Source organism: Cordyceps militaris, assembly GCF_000225605.1.
Source record: "Cordyceps militaris CM01 unplaced genomic scaffold CCM_S00005, whole genome shotgun sequence".
Taxonomy (NCBI): Eukaryota; Fungi; Ascomycota; class Sordariomycetes; order Hypocreales; family Cordycipitaceae; genus Cordyceps; species Cordyceps militaris.
In genome coordinates this window covers 2,291,027-2,312,606 of record NW_006271973.1, presented here as the reverse complement: position 1 = coordinate 2,312,606, position 21,580 = coordinate 2,291,027, and the positions used below count along the sequence as shown (strand labels likewise).

Below are 21,580 nucleotides of genomic sequence, written 5' to 3'. Positions count from 1 at the left end.
CGGCCCTCTTCTGGAAGAGCTTGGCTCGATTGACCTCAAGGGTCTCCTCGATGCCCTGCAGCCTCTGCTCACAAGAAACACCATCCTTGGAATCATCGAGCTGCTGCAGAACGCCGAGGACCTTCTCACCAAGGACTTCGTCGTTGACACTCGTGCTCTCATCAAGGGTGCCAGCCCTCTCATTGCCAGCCTCAGCAAGCTTGACCTCGACAAGCTCATCACCCAACTTGGTCCTATCTTGGATGAAATCAGCAAGCTCGATCTCAAGGGTCTCTTTGATGCCCTTGCTCCCCTGCTCACTCCCCAGACCATCCAGGGTCTTGTCCAGCTCCTCAGCAACGCCGAGCAGCTGCTCACTTCTGACTTTGTCAGCCAGATCAAGACCCTCATCGGCGGTGCCCTTCCCCTCATTGAGGCTCTCAAGGATGTTGACCTCAAGGGTCTCCTTGCTCAGCTTTCGCCTCTTCTCAGTGCCCTCGGCAAGATCGACCTCAAGGGACTTCTTGATGCCGTCAGCCCTCTGCTCACCCCCGAGGCCATCCGTGGTCTTCTTGGCCTCCTTGGCAACGCCGAAGACTTGCTCACTGGCGACTTCGTCAAGGATACCAGAAGCCTCATTGCTGGAGCCGGTCCCTTGCTGGCCGCTCTTGGTGGCGTTGACCTCCAGGGTCTCTTCAAGCAGCTTGGTCCTCTTCTTGCCAGCATCAGCAAGCTTGATCTCGCTGGCATCATTGACTCTCTCTCTCCTATCCTTTCCAAGGAGAGCATCCAGAAGATCGTCGGCCTTCTCACCAATGCTGAAGATCTCCTGTCCGCCGACTTTGTCCAGCAGACCAAGGCCCTCATTAGCAATGCTGGTCCTCTCCTGGAAGCTGTTAAGCCTCTGCTTGCTGCTCTGTCTGAGATTGATCTGCCTGATCTTCTCAAGCAGCTTGGTCCTCTGCTCAAGCAGCTCAGCCCTCTGCTGGGTGCTCTTGGCGAGATCGACCTCAAGGGACTGCTTGATGTCCTCAAGCCCTTCCTCACGCCTGAGTCGATCAAGGGTGTCCTGGGTCTCGTCACCAACGCCGAGGATCTCCTCACGCCCAAGTTTGTCAACCAAACCGCGGCCCTCATCGACGGTGCTCTGCCGCTCGTTGAGGCCCTCGATAACGTCAACATTCCTGAGCTCCTCGAGAGCCTCAAGCCACTGCTTGACATGGTCAAGCCTCTCCTCGGCGCTCTTGGCGAGATTGACCTCAAGGGTCTGATTGAGGCTGTCGCGCCTCTGCTCACCAAACAGACCGTTGCTGGCATTGCCACGCTGCTTGCCAACGCCGAGTCTCTCCTGACGTCTGACTTTGTCAGCAACACGCAGGAGCTGATTGGCGATGCTACGCCACTGGTCGCCACGATATCCGACCTCTTGCAGGCCATCTTCTCAGCTCTTTCGGGCGCCTCTGGAAGCAGTGGCACCACGTCGTGAGCTGGTTAGAGGATGTTTTCTTGCATGAGGTGCATTTGCATATATGAATTTTGAGTATTTATAGTTTTATATTTTTGGATCTAGATGATTTTTACATGAAGCCCACGGGCGGGCAAATCCCCGCACCGAGTTGTTTTTACGAGGGCAAAGGATAATGAAGCCTATCTTGTTTTGGGAGTGGTGAAAAGACGGGAAGAACCAGTGGATGACTGAAGATAGCCCTTGCCCATGAGCAAGGAGCGGCATGTCTTGTACATGAATTAATGAGTCAAGTCAATATTTAGCTAAATGCTAAGAATACTTCTACCACTTTTAACAGCACCGTGATGATACTGCACTGTGATGACATGCGCATGCGTATGATTTGGCCACGGTGATTGTGCCAAGGAAGCACGCCAGATGGAGTGGTGAAGCTCCAGTTGTTGCTGAAGTGCTTCATTCGCCCAAAGTGCCAGATGCGCGCCGCTAGTCTCTCTTTTGGACATTGACCGGCGCGGCTCGAGCCCTTTTCTCTGATGATCCGTTTCAGCCCATTTTCTTGGCTGTGGCGTGCAGAATGGATTCGAAAGCACGAGGCTGACTGTTGGGCGAGACGAGCGCGAAGAAGAAAAGTAATCGAATAGTAACTCGCGTCTCGGGATCATGGATCCTCGGTACATTATATACATTATCATACATGGGCATGAAACAGGCAGCTCCCTTTGCTCCTCTTGTCTCTCTTTTTCCCTCTCGTCTGCCTTGTTCTGTCGTCTCCTTCTCGGCGGCGCGGCTTACTACGTTGAAGAATCATAGTGCGGGCAGCTCACGCCCTGGGCCTGCAGCTTCTCGATGGCGTTCTTGGCGGCCTGGCGGGCCTCGTCGGTGGGCAGGTGGTCGTGCCACTCGACGAGCAGGACGTCGAGGACGGTCCAGGCGCGCATGCTGACGAGGTGGGGGACAATGTCGTACTCGGCGCCTTCAATGTCCATCTTGACCACGACAAAGTCGTGCGGCAGCGTGTTCATGAGCAGCCAGCGGGCAATGTTGACGGCGGACAGGTCGGTGCCGCGGCCGCCCGAGGCCACGGCGTCGGGGTGGTTCTTGTACGTCGAGGACCCCCAGTAGGCGTGGTCGGCGTTGACCTCGTCGAGGTAAAAGGTGCGCAGCCCGTCGGTCGTGTCGACGACGGTCGACGGGTAGATGGTGATGGGCTTGCCGAGGGCCGCGTACTTTTGGCGCGCGTGCACGAGGGCGTCGTTGAAGACGGGGTTGGCCTCGAAGAGGAAGATTTCTGGAAATGAGATCAGCGGATTGTCGAAACGGTGGGACAGGACGAAAATCGCCCTATTTTTTATTTATTTAAAAAAAAAACATAGATACGTACCGGCTTCGTCGTGGGTCGCCCACGGCGGCGAGGGAAAGTCGTACTTGAACTTGGCGGCGGGCGTCTCCAGAAACGTCTCGAGCGAGTCGGCGCTGTTGGCGCCCAAATCGACAAAAATATACCGCGGTCTGCTCTCCTTGGTCATGGCCGCTTTGGGTGTCATGGGCACCTGCTCCGCGGGCGTGTTTTGCGTCAGCAGCGCGCCTCCGGTGGCATCGGCGGCCGGCGCCGTGACGGTGACGGTGACAGTGGCGGGCTCTTCTTGGCCGGCGCCGCTGCGGAGCGGGGCCGCACTGGACGAAGCATGCTGCTGCCCGTCAAGATTGTTCCGCCAAAAGGTGATGAGGAGAAAGAGGGCGACGATGAGGACGGCAGCCGTGGGGACGGCGTTGGACTTGGCAGCCATGATGCCTTCTCTTGTGGTGTTGAATTGTACAAGGGAAGAAGACGTGGGGAGTTGGTGTATAACTCGACTTTTACACAAACCAGCGAGAGAAGAACCAAAGAAGAAAAAGAAAGAAAGAAAGAGTGACAAAGGGAAGAAGTGAAACGGAAACTGGAATGACAGAGTTGGGGGGCTCGACTTCCAATGTAGGAGGAAGCTGACCGAGTCTGCATGCCCGATCCGCCGGAATGAAACTACATATGTGCACAGGTACGGAGATGACGCCGCTTCCTGCCCTGTCCCCTTCCCCACGGGGGTCCTCCCTCGAGCGGATGTCGAGTCCAGCCTCACTCTGCGCTCCTCCATGGCCAGTCCATGCAGCCCTTCAGGGGTGATAGGAAGAAAGGGCAGGTGCTAAGACCAGTCGATCATTTTTAGGCCCAAACCTGCTCATACAAAGTCGCCAACAACGCGCGATGGCGCTCGCTTTGATTGGAATGGCTTGCCTGAGCTTTGTCCGGCGAGGCACCTTTTGGCATGGTGGCTGGACCTCAGCCAGCCGGCGTGCCCCTATTGCCTCGTCTGACTGGTTATGCCGCCGCCATTGACGGTTCCGTCTTGTTTATGCCCCGACTGTTTCGTGTTGCGGGAATGAAGTTCCGAGTTTCTGTCTGTCACGTTCTCCAGTCTCCGTCCCTGCATGGTTGTAGAATCAATCTTGATGATGCAGAAGAATTCGGCGACTCGGCACTGTGGAGGAGGACCATGCTAGAGCCCTATGAAGCCAGACCCCAGTTGCCGAGCAAGTCGGAGCGGGGGTCAAGACTCTAAGAAAGACGTCTCTATTTTAAAGTCGTGGCTTCGTACAAATGGCGCATGGCTTTCGCAAAAGACTCAAGGGATTGGTCTGTTCATGGCTAGCGTAGCGCCCAAAACCCCGTATAGCGCCGTATCCCATGTCGAGAAAGTCGAGCCGTTGCCAGAGCTAACGCCGTTAAGCTTATGGTTGACTAGTCGGCCAGCTGAAGCAAAACGCCACCTGTACGGCTCAGACCTGAATCAATACAGCAAAAAGCCACCAGGGCAACTGTTGTATTGCTTCGCCTGCTCAGCCGTTGGCTCGGTCCTCTGTCCAGAAGGAGTGTGTGCGTTGCGTTCGGGAAAAGAACACATCAGCCCAGATTTCTGTGTTTCGAGGAGGGTTTGGTCTTTCGATCTTGCGGCCGTGATTGCTGGACACGTGTACACAACAACGATTGGACCAACGTCGATCGCCCCTGACATGACCATTTACAGCCCTTTTTTCGCGTTTTGTCTCTTCTCGGAAACTGATGCTCTGGTTTGCTGCGCTTCTGGCGCGGGCTGTTCACTACAAATTAGGTAGTTAGTTAAATGCACTTTAATTATTGTATACACGGCGGCGCCCGGTCTCATTGGTAAAACACTCAACGTTGAAAAGAGAGCCCCGTGTTGTGTGGCAACCTGCCCTGAATCCTTCTTTTCGTCTCTCATTTGGACACCGACTTTCCGACCTACACAAGATTAATTCTGTCCTCGTATTCAATCGCGCTTCTTGGTTGGCATCGGTTTGTCTTTCAATTCGGCCCGCACAGCTCATGTTGGCCGCGACTTAGACGTCTGCGCATCCACCGCAGTGAATCCTCGCCTTTGTTGTCCTCCAACTTCTTTCTCGTCTTACCAACTTTCCATCATGGACTTTTACCAATTATCGCTCGGCATCTTGGTCGCCGCCAATACCGCTCTACTCTGGACACAGCACCGCAGCGCGGCCAAGACCTGGCTCTCCTCCTCCTCCTCACCCTCCTCCTCGGCGCGCCGCTTCCAGCTCACCTTTTTCCTGCCCTACACAATCGCCGTCGCCGCCGACTGGCTGCAAGGCCCGCACATCTACGCCATCTACAAGTACGAAAAGGCCCTCCCCGAAAGAACCGTCGCCGCGCTCTACGCCACGGGCTTCGCTGCCGGCGGTCTCAGCGCCTCCTTCGCCGGCTCCCTCGCCGACCGCTTCGGCCGCAAGCGCGCCTGCCTACTCTATTGCGCCTTGTACGCCCTCACCTGCCTGTCCATGTTGAGCGAGGATCTGCGCTTGCTATTTGCCGGCCGCGTTGCCGGCGGCGTGAGCACCACCCTGTTATTTAGCGTCTTCGAGGCCTGGATGATCTCCGACTACCACCGCCGTGGGCTTGGGGGGCCGACGCCACCGGCGCTGGATGATGAGGAGGAAGAGCATGTGTATGAAGAAAAGGGTACGGCGAGAGCACGCGATGTGAGACGGCAAGGTGACGAGGATGACGGTGCGGCTGGGCCCATATCGCTGGATGCAGTCTTTAGCACCATGACGACCCTGAGCTGCATCGTGGCCATCGTATCAGGCATTATTGGAGATGTCCTCGTCTCGATTTCGGGGACGAGGACGTGGCCGTTCATGGCAGCAATGGTCTGCAGCATCGTCGCCGCTGCCATCATCTCATCCACCTGGGTAAGTTTGCGCCCAGCAGCCTGCCTGCCACTTGCAGCGTCAACAGACTAACCCACGAACCAGCGCGAAAATTACGGCCGCGAGCCCAACAGCGACCGCGAGGCAAACCAAGTACATACCGACAGCCGTTTCGCGTTCCTCGGCGACCCCAAGATCCTCGCCCTCGGCCTCACCACCTGCATCTTCGAGGGCACCATGTATCTCTTCATCTTCTTCTGGACCGCCGCCCTCCAGTCGGCCCGCGACACCAGCCTCAGCAGCGCCGCCGTTGCCCCCGCATCCCGCGAGTTGCCGTTTGGCCTCGTCTTCTCCAGCTTCATGTGCACCATGCTGGTGGGCTCGGCCCTCTTTTCGCATCTGCGCGCCGGGAGCGCCAGCAACTCGGATATCCTGCTCAGCATCCTCGTCATCGTTGGCGGCTGCCTGGGCATCGTTGTCAATGTGCGCGACGAGCGGGTGCTGTTTTTGCTGTTTTGCATCATAGAAGGCTGTATCGGGGCTTACCTCCCCGCCATGGCCAGTCTTAAAAGCCAGCTGGTCGACGATGGCATCCGCGGGCGGGTGTATAGTGTACTCCGAGCGCCGCTCAACGTCTTTGTCGTTGTTGCGCATTGCCTAGATGAGGAAGGTAAGGATATGGCCACATGTCACCCCCGAAACTACTATCCATTAACAATATATAGGGAGCCAGCATCGTAACAATGTCTTCTTGGCCTGCGCAGGGCTTCTTCTAGTTGCATACTCTGTTGCGCAACGCCACTTTCCAAAATAGCACAGCTAGTCACACCATGCAGCAGCCTTCCGATGACAAGGCGATTATCGTGTAAAATCATGAAATCCATCATCTTTCAACTCGGCGCTTTCGACGCCCCGTGCCATGTATGCAACCTAATGCGCGTTGCAGGCATTAATTTTCTTAGCCCAAGGAGCACCCGGCTTGTGCGTGTTTGTATCATACGTCAGCTTCCTCGGCATCACCGTCCACTGCACCGTGCTGTTGCCCTGCCGAAACGTGCTTTCCGGGGTGCCAACGCTGCGGTACGCGCACTGGCTCGCGACGTCGACCCTACCCGTTGCAATGTCCCTACCACTAATAACGCGCTCAAAGTACTCGAGGGACGCGAGCGGCTGGTAAAAGGGCGTCTCGTGGCCGGCCCAGAAGAAGCGCGTAAAGCTAAACTTGTGGCTCTGCTTGACTTGCGCGTTGACCTGGCCGTCGCTCGTCGCCAGGTCCGCGTAGCCGGCCTCACCCCAGCCTGGGGCCTTGACCATCCGCGCGGTCTCTTGGTTGCCCATCCAGTTGCAGTTGAAGTCGGCGTCGCCGGACCACAGGGCTACGTTGATGTCGTGCTTGACAAGATTCCGGAGGGCCTCGATGACGCCCACGCTGCGGGCGGCATCGCCCGTGGTCTGAAATGCGTCGAAAACGGTGGTGCTTGAGGGTGTAAAGTTGGTGAAGGCGCCAATGGCAGCTTGGATGTCGGCTCTGTTGAGGTAGTCACGATAGAATCCATACGGAAAAGCGTCGGGGATACGCTGGCGGATATCATACCCGTTCCGCTTGGCGTGCGTTGCTGGAAAATCCTTAATATTCCTAACACAAAAACGCTCCGCACTGTTGCACTGCTTATCGTCGCCGTTCTTGTCGCATTCCTTTAGCATGTCGAGGCACTTGCCCGGGCCGTACAGGTTATCATACATCAATTTCTGGGTGGATGTGTTAAATGGAGAAAAGTCGTACGTGTGACCTGGTGCGACGGTAAAGTTGTACAGAAATTGAAACTGGGTAATGGGATGGTAGACTCCGTTGCCGATGAGGACGCTCTTGAGGTCAATGTGCGCGGCCCCCGGGATGCTCTTTTCATTCTGCTTGACGAAATAGTCGGCGAAGACGGGTGCGTAGTGGCCACCGTAGGACTGGCTGACGAGATGGACGCCGCGGCGCGAGTACTGCGGAAACGCGCCCATGAAGCCCTGCAAGGTCCTCCACATGCTCGGCGCCGCATTGACCGTCGAGTTGGCCGTCATGTTGAAGTATGGGAGCGAGTACGTCCCGCAGGTCCCTTTGGCGTTATCCGGGCAGGTCTTGTTAGGCAGCACATGAATGGCCTGCGTCTCGGCGCTCACCATGCCCGGCACCGGCACCGAGTACGAGAAGCCGACCTGCGTGGGCTGGTCGATGAAGAGGAGGTTGCTTCTGCGGGACCAGGCGTACGGGTTGTTGTACACCTCGCCAAAATAGTCGACACGGCACGGTCCAATCTCCTTCCAGAGACCGTTCATGGACGAGGAGCCTGGGCCGCCGCTGATCCAGATGGTGAGGGGCGCCGCAAGCGGGTCGACCTCGCGGGCCTCGAAGAACCAGAAAAACGTGTGCTGGTCGGCAGCGATGTCGGCGTAGCCGGAATAGCTCTTGACGTTAGGGTTGAGCTCGCAGATGCCGTTGGGTACCTGCTTGTAGCGCACAGGGACGTTGGCGTAGCCGGTGACATTGGTGAAGCTGGTGGGCGCGGTGACGAATTGGGCGGCTGTGTTGGTGCTCAAGCTCAGTCCAACGAGCAAATTGGATATCCAATGCAAAGCGACCATGTTGAACTGCAGACCTCTTGTCAGTGCTGGTCAGGAAAGTACTATTGAGGATAGGATTCAGTCCTTACTTGTTGATCACGTACTTCCTCCGATAGTTGCTGGTGCCCTCGTTGTTGGTCTGACCAAGAGCGCTGATACTAGGTATGCATGCCGTTTGACGGTGCTCTTCAGGAGAAGGAGAGAATGAATGAATATGGCAAAGCAAGCAATTTAAAATGATTCCGTTTCCAGAGTATTGACAACCACCAGTTCATCAACATCGCGCGGCAGGCAGACATGCGGGGCTAAACTACGTAGGTGGTAGGAAATAGCCAACGTCGAGTTCCTCAAACAGGCAGGTCGACAATGAGGAAGGGCGTCGCGGAGGGGGTGGAGAGTCCGGTCCGGAGCCGTTGGGCGAGGCGAATTGAGAGGGTAGTGGATGTGGTGGAAGCCATGGTTGTTGCAAGGGGTTCGGCAATATGGGACCATGTCCAAGTGTTGGTGGTTTCCGTATCCGCGAGGCGGTGTTTGTTTTGAGGCTATCACGGCATGTGCAGTGTGTCACGTGTGCCAAGTCCCCGTGCAGGGGTGGGTCTAGCAGGGTACTGGCCAATCAGGACCCTGCACGTGTTGAGCGGAAGGCAAGCAGAGGCATGCAAAAGAAAAGGCTACATGATTCTGTTGGCCGACATCACAATGGTGGTGTGGTGGTGTACAAGGGGAAGCGGATGAAAGAGTGAACACAATGCTACAGCTAGGCCCCACTTGATTGAGCCCGCGGCCGAGTGACCCGCTTTTCCACGACGGCTCCGATCTCACAGGCCCGGTGTTGAACAGTACTTAAGGTCAAATTCATGCCAGCAAGGTGTGGATCCCGCTTTTGCTGCAACGCGACACCCGGCGCACCAAATACAAATCAGCCAATCACAGTGCAGCATAGGGTAAAGTCGCTCTGTACTTGCATACAAACATGGTCTCTTTGGACAATGACGGAGATCGGTCGCTACCATGCTCCGACATTGACCAGACGTTGCCTCCGGTGTTAGGGCTGACGAGGGCATCACGCACGCAGGTCGGCGGCGTCTTCTACCATCGACGCTTATTTTGATGCTAAAAGTAGAGTTTAGCGTGTTTGGAATCAAACTACCTAGTCATCGGAAGGAGAGAAAAACGGGCGCGCCTCACCACCGATCGGAAGCAATTGGTAAAAGACGAGCGCATCGGCCTGCGTCATTCACTCTGGAAAGAATGTACAGCAGAGCCTACACGACCACATATCGGAACAGTGTCCCCTTTATCCTTGTCATTTATTCTTTATTAAAAGTCTCCATTTCCCTGCATCACCTTCATATATTTCTCTTAGCGTTTAAGCAGCCCAAGTTCCACAATGAGCCAACCTCAGCCAAGTAAACCAAACCCTCTCCATCCCGCCTCGTCTCGCTCACCACCACTAACACGTCCTACATACAGCCAGCCACCCCAACGGCTACGTTGACCCCAACTTCCCCAACCCCAATGGCCCCGAGGACGTGTCCATCATCATCTACGGCTTCACGCCCTCCATCATCCTTGCCGCCTTGGCTGCCGCCTGGTTCGCCGTGCACCTCGTCCTGCACACCGCCCAGACAGTCCGCTACCGGTCCTGGTGGTTCCTCACCTTCTCCGTCGGCCTCGTCTTTGAGATTGTCGGCTACTGCGCACGCGCCCTGTCGGCGAAAAAGGACCCGTACCACCTCATATACTTTGTGCTCAACTACTTCTTCATCGTCACCGCGCCCGTGTTCCTCGCCGCCGGCCTCTACACGATCCTGTCCGTGCTTATCGGCCGCCTAGGCCGCCGGCATTCGGTCCTAGCGCCCAAGGTCATTCTGTGGTTCTTCATCGTGTCCGATGTCGTGGCCACGATTACGCAGGTGGCGGGCGCGGCCCTTGTCGGCTCGCGCGAGTCGAACCGCCAGGATCCCACAACGGCCAATAATATTTTGCTGGGGGGGGTGGCGTACCAGGTCTTTTCCATGGGTGTCTACGTCCTTGTCACAGCGGCGTTTCTGGGGCGCGCGCGCCACGACCTGCGACGCGACGGCCTGACTGGCTTTGCGTGGTCGTTTGCGGCGGCGACTCTCCTCGTCTATCTGCGCACCACCTTTCGTCTGGCGGAGACTGCCGAGGGCCTCTTTGGAAACCTGCAGACTCACGAGGTGTATTTTGCTTGCCTGGAATTTGCGCCAGTCGCCTTGGCTGTTTTGCTTGTTGGTTGCTTCCATCCTGGTCGCTGCATCAACACAATCAACACGATGACTTCCACCACAAAATCAGCACCGGAAGATGTGCGCGATCATCATGGGACCAATCTCCAGACCTTTGCAAACGAAAGGCCGCGGCGTCTGATGCAGGTACTAGCACAACGCTAAAATACCACCGCGCAAGGGACATGCAACGCAGGGACGGTCTAACGCACTTGTGCATATGTCTCTTAATGTTGCTATGCGAGCCGAGTCTGAATCTCGTCTCTATGTGCACACGATCGCTTGGACGGAACGGTACTTGCAGTCCGATTAGATGGCGACTTGCATGGCCCAGTTTTCATATTCTGCCAACTAGCCCCCCTATGTTTATGCTTCATTCATGTACATCTTCGGCTACTGCGCTTGAAAGCGTTGACTTTGAGGTTTAGGCTTCTTCCGATCGATGCTGACAATAGAACGACCAGATTGTACAAAGGTAGCTAAGCTGCGTCGGAATACTTGTTAGTCCCGTCGTGCCTTAGGCGCTCCTCTCGGTATTGGGGCTAAATAGGCACCGACACGACAGATTTTATCAAGGCTGTCTTCATTCAAGCTTGTCAGGTACAGTGAAGTTGTCTTGTACTAAGAATAAAATGCATGTACACTACCTCGCAAATATCACAGAGTTCCAGGGCTGAACGAGCTCTCCCTCACCATGGCAAAGCTCGGGTGGAAATCGACACATCACATACATGTACATCGACGTTAAAACACGCTCCTTCGACAGTTCCTTAGTCCCTGGTCAAAAAGGTTTCTGTCCAAAGCTGCCGTTTGTTAGTGGAGAGCTTTCTGGATTCCTTCTCATCCTCGTCAACTTACACATTGCCTTCTGGGGTGAACCGGCAGACGACATAGACCTTGTAAGCATCCGAGATGCTGTAGGCGCGTGCACATCCGATTTCCATCGATTGCGACCACATGCACTGCGCTGCGTTTTTTTCAGTCAGCATTGACTTCGTCCCCTCCGCCCTCTCCAACATGAACTTACACCAATGAAGCCAAGGCTCGTGGCCCGTCGTGATGGGCTTGTTGTCATACAGCGGCGCCTGTGCGAGCCAAGCGTGCATGGCCGACTGGAACGGCGCATCATACGAAGGGTGGCAGCCCGAGGCCTCCTGAACGTAGAGGACCTCGCCCTGCGACGGGCGGTACGCCCCGGCGGCATGCTGAAAGGGCACCTGGTTGCTGGCCAAGAGGTTGGCCCAGAGCTGAGAGTAGGCAGCCAGGTCTGCGTTCCACGACAGCGGCGGGACGAAGCGCTCGATGCGGGCTTGATTGACCATGTTGAACGCGGCGACGAGGTCGTCGGTCTGCGCGGAGATGGTGAGCGCCAGGCCGGCCATGGCGGCCGTAACCTTGCCGAGATGCATTTCGAATGGGTATAGACGAGAGTGAGGTGCTCAGAATACCGACAAGCAGCTGTAGAAGTGTCACGCGGAATTTGGGGCAAACTCAATACGGCAATTTTGAAGCCATCCAATCGTGATTCTATTTTTTTCCTTTTTGAAAAGTGAACGAATAAGTTCACAGTGTTGCGTTTGCTCGCTTCTTCAGACACATCTGCCAGCTGGCAGCACCTGGCAGTATAGTACCCTCGAATGGAAAGTGCAAACATTGACAAAGTGTTGGGAATCTACTCGAAATTTATTTTTATCAATGCACATCGTTTTCTCTTTTCTCTGTTCTTGAGTCTCTGCAGTTGGCTTCAATTCCTGGTTGTCGACACTTCTAGAAAATCGCCCCCAAGCTATGACGCCGAACCATCCAAATTATTTCTGGACCGCCAACTTTTCCCACCTGCGCCCAGTCTCCTAAATCCAACCAACCTCCATCCATTAACTACCTCGACAGTCTCCGCGCACCAGCACAAGTCTATCGCGCGCACCATGGCATCCCGTACCGCATCCTCTCTCTTGCGCCAGCTGCGTCCGAGTGCTTTGCGACTCCAACCCTACGGCGCCGCCAACCGCCTCCTGCGCCAACCGCCGCCCATCAGCGCACGACCATCCGCGCTCCTCGTGCGCGCCGCGCACACCATCCCCCGTCCGCCGCCCCCGTCCGAACCAGTCAAGACCGAACCTACGGCGAGTGCTGCTGCCGACGCGTGGCAGCCCGCCGACGCGCCGGCCAGCGAGGGCGAGCGCCCCGAGGCCAAAAACCCAGCCTACTACCAGCTCTCCTTTACCTGCGTGCCGTGCAGCCACCGCTCGCACCACAACATCTCCAAGCAGGGCTACCACGCCGGCTCCGTCCTCATCACCTGCCCGAGCTGCCGCAACCGGCACGTCATCAGCGATCACCTCAACATCTTTGGCGACCGCAAGGTGACGGTCGAGGACCTGATGCGCGAACAGGGTCGTCTGGTCAAGCGCGGCAGCCTTGGTGAGGATGGCGATATTGAGTTCTGGCCGGACGAGGAGCAAGGGACCGAGACCAAGGCGGGCAGTTCATAAATGAAAGCGACGATGACTCTGGCAACCAGTGACATCCTGTATTATATTGCATCAAGGGAACATACGGCGTTGTTGGTTAGAATACCCTCCACTTTGGGAAAACGTTTAGGAAAAGCATATCTCTCTACAAGATAGAATTTGGCAGAGTTCAAATGTACATACTTTATTTGCATCTCACCATCACTCCTTCAAACCAGAAAACGGATTGTCAATAATGAAATGTACATTCAAATTATCATCTAAATCTTGATATAAAAACGTCTTGGACGTGACAAACCAACTCCAAAACTCCACGAATGCATAATGCAAAAATGCCATCCCATCTACCACGTCTTGTACGTCTGCCGCATCGTCTTTTGCTCACTGGACCGCACTTTTCTTCTCTCCTTGTTGCGGTCCAGCTTCTTCCGCTTATCCCGGCTGTACTTTTCCGGCTGCGCGAGCGCCTCAATCTTGCGCTTGCTCGATCGCAGCTGGCGCCGCTTGCGCACCGCCTCCCGCACCTCCATCAGCAGGCGCGTGTACTCTGCCGTGCCAAACTTCTTCTGCATCGCGTCCAGCATGATTTGCGCGCGCGTCTTGATGGCATCGAGGCGGGCGCGGAACTCATCATCGGCGCTAAAGGGCACGGGGATGGACGGGTCCGTCAGGTGGTGCAGCGGCTCGAGCACCTTGCGCAAGGAGGGGCGCAGGCGCGCGACGGGAATGCGCCGCGCAATCGTCTCGAGGGCCTCCATGGCGTGCGTCTTGGGCACGAGGGCGTAGGAGCGCGGGCGAATCTCTTTGCGCAGGATGTGGGATAGGCGCCAGAAGAGGTAGCCAATGTCGCGGGGCCGTTGGGTGACCTCTTCCTCGTCTTGGTCGGCTGCCTCCTCCTCTTCTTCATCGTTGCCGCCAGCCTCGTCTTCTGCGGTCTTCTTAGGTACGTCGGCAAGGCGCGGTCCAAGGAAGATGATGACCTGCGTGACCTCCTTGGCCAGTGCCTCGTCAACTTGGGTGCCGCCCAGCACGTTCAAGCTTAGGCGCACGTAGTCTTGCAGCTTCTCCACGGGCAGCGTGAGACCGTAGGATCCCTTGAGGGCTTGTCCTGGAGGCGTGCTGCCAATTTGCTTGGCGAAATCGGCAAGATACACAGCAATCAAGCGAATTGTGACCAGGCGCACATTAGCGTCCTCGTGCTGCAGACAGAGCGCAACATTAATCCACAGCGGCTCGTCGTCGGGCGTGAGGATGCGCTCAGGGTACTGTACAGTGAACAGCTGCACCGTGCTAATAATGGTGCTAACGAGATCGGCATCCAGCTCTGCAATATCCTGAGCCAGTAGTTCTCCCACTGTAGACAGCACAAGCTTGTAGTCCTTTTGGTTCTTGACGGCATCTTCGTTGGCTTCGAAGTAGTATCCAAACACCGTTAAGCCCAGTCGTAGCACCGGCAGGTTATCCTTCTTGTCAAGCCATGAGCGCAGCAACGTGAGAAACTGTTGTATGCGCTCCCTATCCGCCTTTTGGAAGATCTCCTTGATCAGTTCGCCCGCCGACGCCTGGCACTTTTCGCTATCGTCGTTGGCGAGCACAAAGAAGAGCGGAAGGAAGCACGTCGACGCCACCTGCTGCACAAACTCGTCCGACGCCTTCATCAGAAGCAGGTGCAGCATCTCCATGACGGACAGGCGACCGCCCTCGCGGTCGTACTTGAGGTTGGCGACAATAAAGTCGAGCTGCTTCGCCCAGCGGGCCTTTTTCTGGGGATACTCGCGGATGAACTGGAAAAAGGCGCCGCGGGCCAGGTCGCGCGTGTCCTTGTCGTCGTTGGTGATCATGACGGTGCCGGCGTGGTCGAGGGTGTCGTACACGGTGGCCGTCTCGACGTGGCGCTCGAGGACGGAGCGCAAAAAGTTAAAGGTGATGTGGCGGTACAGCGGCTCGGTAAAGTCATTCTTGAGCTTGCCGAGGAGCAAGTCAATCGCGGCGTCCTTGACAACCACTTCGCGGCGGTCGCGCAGCAAGACGGACAGCAGCTTCAGGGCGGCCTGTGCCAGGTCGGTGGTGGTAGATGTCGACATTGAAATGCTCTTGGTAGCCTCTCTGACAGTAACCTTGAAGAGATTGGCCCCGTCCTCGCCCATAGGAACCTTGACGATGACGGCCAGCAAACGGAAGGCAGAAATCTTGACCTCGTCCTCACCATCCACAATGGCGTCACCAATAATGGGCAGGAAGCCAGCAATGTTCTCCGTCGTCCGCAGACTATCGTGCTTCTTGAACATGGCGCGCAGAATTTCGAATGCGAACCGCATGAGCTTGTAGGTGTGCTTGTCCCCCTTGCCTCGATCGCCACTCCTCTTGGCACCCTTCTGGACGAGGTACTTTCGTACTCTCGGGTCCATCTTTTGCACCTCCTGAGGCTTCCGGCTATTATACACTTCCTGGATGACCTCGTAGCAAAACACTAGAGTATCGCGGCTCTCAGCGGCCGGGTTCTGCAGTAGGCCAATGGTGATGCGCGACATGAGCGCGTCAATCTTGCGCACCATCTTGAGGTCAACCTTTTCCATGAGTAGGGCCCGGAGCGGCTTGACCAGGTGAATGAGGTGCGTCACTGTGGCCGTCTTGGCAACCAGCTCCATCGAGTCCTGGCTCTTGCTGCCCTTGATTTCCTTGGTCTGCGTGGTGTAGCCGTCGGCGTCTTTTTCTTGTCCGACAACGCCAAAGATGTCATCCATGATGATGTTGACGATGGAGGGAAGGCAGTGGTCGAGATCACCAGGGCCAAACGAGGGCACCGAGGCGACAAGGATAGAGTGCATGGTATACGATAAGACGTGCAACTGGTAACCGCGCGTCAGGGCACTTCGGAGCTCCTTGAGAAGGAAGCCAAAGTAGCCAGGGCCGAGGACAGCGGCAATCTGGACCAGCGTCTCGCGAGTCAAGTCTCGAGATTCGTCATTCTTACTGCGCAGAATGTGGCAAATGTCGGTCAGGACTCCAGCTAGCTTCTGGGTCATTTGCTGTTCCGGCAGGAGCTTGAGCAGCTTGACAATAATGACACCAACGGGCACACGGAAACTGACTTCAGACTCATCCTTTTCGTGGAGGTATTTGGTAAGTGGCGGCAAAAAGTATTCAGAGACATCGACGGGGAGCTGGGTCTTGGAGGTGCTCGTAGCAAGGCGCTGCTTCTGTGCGGGAGCCTCCTCACCATCTACTTCCATAGCGTCTTCCTTGCTCCCACAAGAGGTATTGAGAGCATCAGCAAATCGACCAGCCAGGCGGATAGTCTGCTTCTGCAGCTCCGGCTTGGACCCGACGTAGCTAATATATCGCTGGAGAGTCGTGCGGTAGTGATTCCAGTGAAGAGACATGGCAAGGCTTCCGATCGTTGTGGTAGCCTGCGCACCGAGACCATGGTCATCTACGCCGTCTTCGCGCCCAAAGATGAAATGCTCCAGCAGCGGGATGAAGAATTGCGCCAAATTCTGGCTAGCCATCTCATGGGCGAGGTTGGCCGCTTCGAGAGCCTTGAGGGCCTCGAGCTGGCGCGCAACGGCCGGACTCAGCAAATTGAAGAAGAAGGCCGGCTCGGCCGACTCTTCATGCTGTTCCGCCAGCAAGCCCTTGAGGTCGGCCACAGGCGCCCAGTCGGGCATGGTCGAGATCAGGAAGCCGAATACGCGGAGAGTCTGGCGGCGCACCGTCTCGGAAGGGTCTCGGGCGCACGCGTAAATAGCAGGCATGAGCACAGACTTGAGGGTCTCTTCAAAGACGGCCTTGATGTCGGCGGACTGCTCATCGGCGACGTTTTGGACAAACCGTCGCAGACCATCGGCAGCGTTGGTCGACAAAACACCAAATTCCTGGTCGTCGCGCATGAAGAAGATGAGGTTGTGCAGGACGGGCAGCCACTGCTTCGGGGTCCAAGTAATTTCGCGCTCAGCGGCAATAGTGGTAAATGCGCTCAGGCGTCGATCGTAGTCTGGCTCGTCCAGACGGCCCTTGTTGTAAGTGTTGAGCTCATTGCAGAGATTAGCGACCAGAACCACTTCAAGGTCTTGCTTCGATAGGGCAAGCAGGGCACGGGCCAGTGATTGTCTGTTTTCGCGGTCCTTGAAGTATCCAAAGAGCGAAGAGAGCGTATCATAGACTTGCTGCAGCAACTTAGCGTCTTGGCCAGCGTGGTCCATGGACACGAAGCTCTCCACGATGAGCAGGATGCGGCCCTTGGCCTTGGGGCTGACACGGCGTGGAGGCTGGTTCAGCAGGTAGCTCGAGATGCGTATAACGGACTGAATGTTCTCAATGTCCCGAACGACAACAGAGAATGCCAGGATAGTTTCAATGCACGCCTCCAGGAGCGAGTGGCTGACAGTTTGCTCCTCCAGAACCTTGGTAACGCTGGCTAGAACCTGCTTCACGTTGGCATCCAGCAATTCCACCTTGATTAGCTCATTGAATTGAGACTCGCTAGCGGGAGCAACGGCTAGCTTGACGAGGTTGCGCAGAATCTCGAGAGAGTGAATCTTGACCTCGTCCTTTGTCTTTTCCGCCGTGATGCAGTCGATGACGCTGGGTAAGACGCCAACGGGCAATGAAGTGTCGTGGGGGGCGAGGAATAGAGCCGACTTGGGCAGAACTGACCACGTAAAGAAGAGGTTCATCAGTCCAGATACGCCTTGTGTCGTCTCGGCAGCAAGATTTTCGATTCTCGGCGCCACAATCTCCTGGATAATGAGCTCGTGGTATGGCTCCCACTGAAAGTCCTGTGCGTTCTGGAAGAGTGAAATGAGACACTTGATGGCAGTCACGCGAACAACACGGAGCAGCGACGCGCTGCTCGCTTTGTCGCTTTCCTCGACCTCTAGAGCGACATCCCTCAGATTTCGGCCGGCATAGATTGCGCAGTACAAGACCGGGTTGAGCACTTTTTCAATGTATTGCGCGACATTGCTGCCCATTTCGGTAATCAGCGACGAGATCATGTTGAGGAAACCGACTTGCTGGCGGGGCGTGATGACGGGCTCGCTAAACGACGCCTTGGTCTGCACGGCCGACGGGCCGAGGACCTGCACGCCGCGGAGCTTGCTCATTGCAATGTCGAGAAAGTCGCCCATGTCCTGGAGGGTCAGGTTGCGGATGACGGCCAGACGCGTGGCCTGCAGGCCGTGGCGACCGCTCGCGGCGCCCTTTTTGGAAATGGTGCGGCCGTAGAGCAGGCGCAGGAGGACGGGCATCAGCTGCGGCCTATGCGCCGTCTTGATGAGCTCGTCGTTTTGCAGAAAAACGGCGAGCTCGTTCTTGAAGCGCGCCTCGTCCAGAAGAAACTCGAGGTTTTCTTGGTACTTCTTGACAGCCTCCTGCTTCCAGGCCAGGATGCCCTTGAGCGCGAGCCTCTGCACTTCAATATCACCATTCTCGAGGAGACGTAGCAGCGCATCATAGACTTTGTCGTGCTGGTACAGAACCTTCGGGTTGACGAATTGGGAAAATACGCCAATGATGCTCTTTCTGTCGGCCAGCGACCAGTTCTTATCCTCGTCATCTTCGGCATCCTCGTCAGTCGCGTCTTCCGCCGTGTTATTCGACTCGCTAGCCCAGCAGAGAAGGTGAGGCACCAGCTGCCGCGACCTCTTCTCGGCAATGGCGGGAAGTGCGCTGAATACCTTGAGAGCGCGGCTACGCGCAAACTCGGCAATGTTCTCCACGAGCTGCTGTTCTTGGTCAAATTTTTCTAGCATCTTGGTCGCTGCACCGACCGCATTCTCGCGAACGTCTTCTCCCGCTCTTGCGAGTGCCATGTACGCTGTGCAGTCGAAATCGGACAGAGCTGGTCTTTGGGTAACAGATGCGTCGCCCATCGCGGCCTTCCATCGCGGCGAGGGCACTTCAATCCATCGAAACGCAGTCTTGGCGATGGCCTCCTCGCCGGCCTTGGACAGCGCAACCTGTTTCAGTGCTTCGGTAGCATCGTCCCAGACGGGCGAGAGCTTCACGGTGAGCATGCCGAACAGGAATGACGGGACAGCTTTGCTAACCCAGCTGGCGCTGTCCACTTGCGTATAGTCTTGACCCAGTTTCCGCATGAGCATTCCAATGCTTCTCGTATTTTGTAGCTGAAGGGGAGTTTCTTCAATCTCCAGCATCGCGTCAATGACGGCAGCAGATTTATCCATATATTGTAGTAGTTGTAAAGAGGGGTGACGGAGTTCGTGGGAGGGAGAGCCCAGGTTTTCGATGAGGGATGCAATGGCGGGGTCAATTTCTGACGAGCTCTCTTCGGTAGTGGCGTGTTCCTCTGGTGATGCGCTGCCAGACACGGATGATACATAGGTGAGGTATGAGCGCAGGAATCCAACAGAGCGGGCAAATCGAGGGAGGGCAGCGCGCAGTAGTCGGCTCAGACTCGAGTCAATGACACCCGCGGCCTTGCTCATGCCCAGGTATGCGTGGAACCCGGGGCCCACGATGAACCTCACTTCATCGGAATCCAGTGTAGAAGAAGGGCGAAGCGCCAGCTTGAGCTTCTTCAGCAGCAGCTCGGCGATGCGGGCATTGGTAGAGGGGTGCACCGACGTCAGCTCCAGAATCTGCAGCAAGGCCGCGTACTTTGGCAGGCAGCGATCCCGCCACACCTGCGGGTCCTTGTTGTACGGTCCGCGCTCCGGAAACGGCGAGATTTCCAGATTCTCAAATTTCGACACGATCTGGTCCTGCCAGCTCTGCGGCAGGCGGCAGGCGTCCTTGTCGCCCGGTGGGGGGAACGCGCGGTGCGCCATCATACCGGGCAGCAGAGCGCACAGCGTCTCCTCGTTGGAGCCGTCGCGCGCGACGTGCGCCCAGTGCGCGGCGAGGAACTTTTGAAAGGGTCCCCGCAGCAGGCTGCCGAAGCGGCGGGGGTCCAGCTCGCAGAAGAGGGCGCAGAACGGAATGAACCAGCGCATGAGCGGCTCGCGGGTGAGGGACTGGGTGAGGGAGGCGAGGTGGGGGAGGAGGGCGTCGACGGGGGCGTGGTGCCAGGCGACGGCCACGCTGACGAGCACGTGCGACCAGAGCTGGTCGCTCTCGGCGCGGGTGAGCTCGTCGGCGGATGCGTACGGCACCATCTTGGCGAGTAGCGCGTCGAGGAGCCGGATCAGCCGGTTCCAGTTGCTGATGCGCGAGCCCTTGCGGACACCGGCCAGGATGCCCAGGATGCGGATATGCGGAATGATGGCCCACGCCGGCGGCGGCACGGAGACAGCCACGCCCTTTTTCTCAATGGCGTCGAATATGGCTTCAGCATACTCGTCAAAGTGCTCCGCGCGACAGTGGTGAATGGTGCTCGTGAGGACGCCGCAGATGACATCCGTCCAGACCTGCCGTGTGCCGAGTGTCTTTTCCTCATTAGGTATGGCTTCGATGAGTGTCGTCAGTATGGCGCCGCCCGTTGAGTGGATAGTCCCGTCGGTGCCCTTGATCGCTTCCGCAAACATGGTCATGACGCCGTCATTATACAGCGTAAACTGTCTGTCGTCGACCATGCCCGCCAGATCCGCGCGGATGTAGTCCACCAGCCCGACCAGCGCCGTCTCGCGGTGCGACGGCGCCGCCGCCTTCTTCACCAAGAAGCTGACAGCCTCGGCCGCGAAGCGGGCTATATGCCCCGGCAGGCGGTCCTTGCCGAGCAGCGCGGACACGGCCCGGTACGTCGGCCGTACGTCGGGCACGAGCAGCTTAGCGAGGTACTTGAACAGGAACGCGAGCGTGCCAAACGTCCACTCGAGCACATCCGCCGGCTGTGGGCGGCGTGCAATCGCGACAATCAGCACCAGGCTCCTCTCGTAGTACTTTTCAAAGCGCGCGCCGAGGTCGTGCGCAAACGCCGTCAGCAGGTCCAGCAGCGGCTCCAGTCCGTCCTTGTCCTGCTGCGCAATGTGCTCCTCCAACAGGTCCATGATGCGTGTCTCAAAGTGCAGAATCTGCGGCAGCGTCTCGCTAATCGGCAGCACCTTTTGCTTGAATGAGATGAAGCACCGGCTCAGGTTGAGCTCGTTCCATTTTTGCAGAGCCGTGTGGAAGTAGGACGTCGCGGCCGACAGGTCCTCGTCGTCGAGATCGTGGCGGCGCACGCGGCGCAGCGGCTGCAGCGCGTTGAATTGGGAAATTTTGTCGGTAAAGGACTGCCATCGGTGGTTCCTCTCGTGAGGCGTCGAGTACTTGTTCTTGCGCACCTTGGCGATGCGCCCTGATGATTTGGACGGCATGATGACGGGTGTGTACTGATTTGGCAAGAATGGGGAAATTCTTGCAAAAAGTACGCAACCCCGTCTGTGTATATGGTTATTTTACAAACGACGAAGAAAAGAAGAAAAGTCCAATTGGTGTGAGGCTAGAAAGTCGGTCCCCGCCAAAAAGTTCAAAAAATTTGGCTGGTTGATGGTCGGCAGAATTGATAAGGTAAGTGTGGATCCTTCACCGCGTGCATGCAGCCAATGGTCTTGCACGCGCATCTTTTATCAGCCGCCGCCATCTCCAAGCTTCAACTTAACTTCTGCACCACAACTCGCACGTGGCACGACCGCAAC

At 56.7% G+C, this 21,580-nt stretch overlaps 7 protein-coding genes across 7 annotated transcripts in view; 4 read left to right on the top strand and 3 right to left on the bottom strand.

Annotated features, from left to right (window-relative positions):
* Positions 1-33, top strand: part of CCM_07087 (uncharacterized protein) — a gene marked incomplete at both ends in the record, with an annotated part of 3,009 nt that extends 2,976 nt beyond the window's left edge. Inside the window, one exon of the mRNA XM_006672225.1 lies at positions 20-33. Coding sequence (XP_006672288.1) covers positions 20-33 — 14 coding nt within the window. The remainder of the gene's footprint in view (positions 1-19) is intronic.
* A 4,093-nt stretch (positions 34-4,126) lies between these two features.
* On the top strand, positions 4,127-6,540 carry CCM_07086 (major facilitator superfamily domain containing protein 5; the record flags this gene model as incomplete). The annotated part of the gene is made up of 4 exons (XM_006672224.1): positions 4,127-4,358; positions 4,827-5,713; positions 5,777-6,341; positions 6,491-6,540. The coding sequence occupies 4 exons, from the start codon at positions 4,127-4,129 to the stop codon at positions 6,538-6,540; spliced, it is 1,734 nt and encodes a 577-aa protein (XP_006672287.1).
* A 61-nt stretch (positions 6,541-6,601) lies between these two features.
* CCM_07085 (serine carboxypeptidase, putative) lies at positions 6,602-8,302 on the bottom strand (the record flags this gene model as incomplete). The annotated part of the gene is made up of 1 exon (XM_006672223.1): positions 6,602-8,302. The coding sequence occupies one exon, from the start codon at positions 8,300-8,302 to the stop codon at positions 6,602-6,604; it is 1,701 nt and encodes a 566-aa protein (XP_006672286.1).
* A 1,369-nt stretch (positions 8,303-9,671) lies between these two features.
* Positions 9,672-10,695, top strand: CCM_07084 (RTA1 like protein; the record flags this gene model as incomplete). The annotated part of the gene is made up of 2 exons (XM_006672222.1): positions 9,672-9,690; positions 9,755-10,695. 2 exons carry the CDS (start codon positions 9,672-9,674, stop codon positions 10,693-10,695), a joined length of 960 nt encoding a protein of 319 aa, XP_006672285.1.
* A 689-nt stretch (positions 10,696-11,384) lies between these two features.
* On the bottom strand, positions 11,385-11,939 carry CCM_07083 (SCP-like extracellular; the record flags this gene model as incomplete). Its single annotated transcript, XM_006672221.1, has 1 exon — positions 11,385-11,939. The coding sequence occupies one exon, from the start codon at positions 11,937-11,939 to the stop codon at positions 11,385-11,387; it is 555 nt and encodes a 184-aa protein (XP_006672284.1).
* Positions 11,940-12,455: 516 nt separating this feature from the next.
* On the top strand, positions 12,456-13,022 carry CCM_07082 (DNL zinc finger domain containing protein; the record flags this gene model as incomplete). Its single annotated transcript, XM_006672220.1, has 1 exon — positions 12,456-13,022. One exon carries the CDS (start codon positions 12,456-12,458, stop codon positions 13,020-13,022), a length of 567 nt encoding a protein of 188 aa, XP_006672283.1.
* Positions 13,023-13,345: 323 nt separating this feature from the next.
* Positions 13,346-21,259, bottom strand: CCM_07081 (HEAT repeat protein (DRIM), putative; the record flags this gene model as incomplete). The annotated part of the gene is made up of 1 exon (XM_006672219.1): positions 13,346-21,259. The coding sequence occupies one exon, from the start codon at positions 21,257-21,259 to the stop codon at positions 13,346-13,348; it is 7,914 nt and encodes a 2,637-aa protein (XP_006672282.1).
* Between the last annotated feature and the right edge of the window lie 321 nt (positions 21,260-21,580).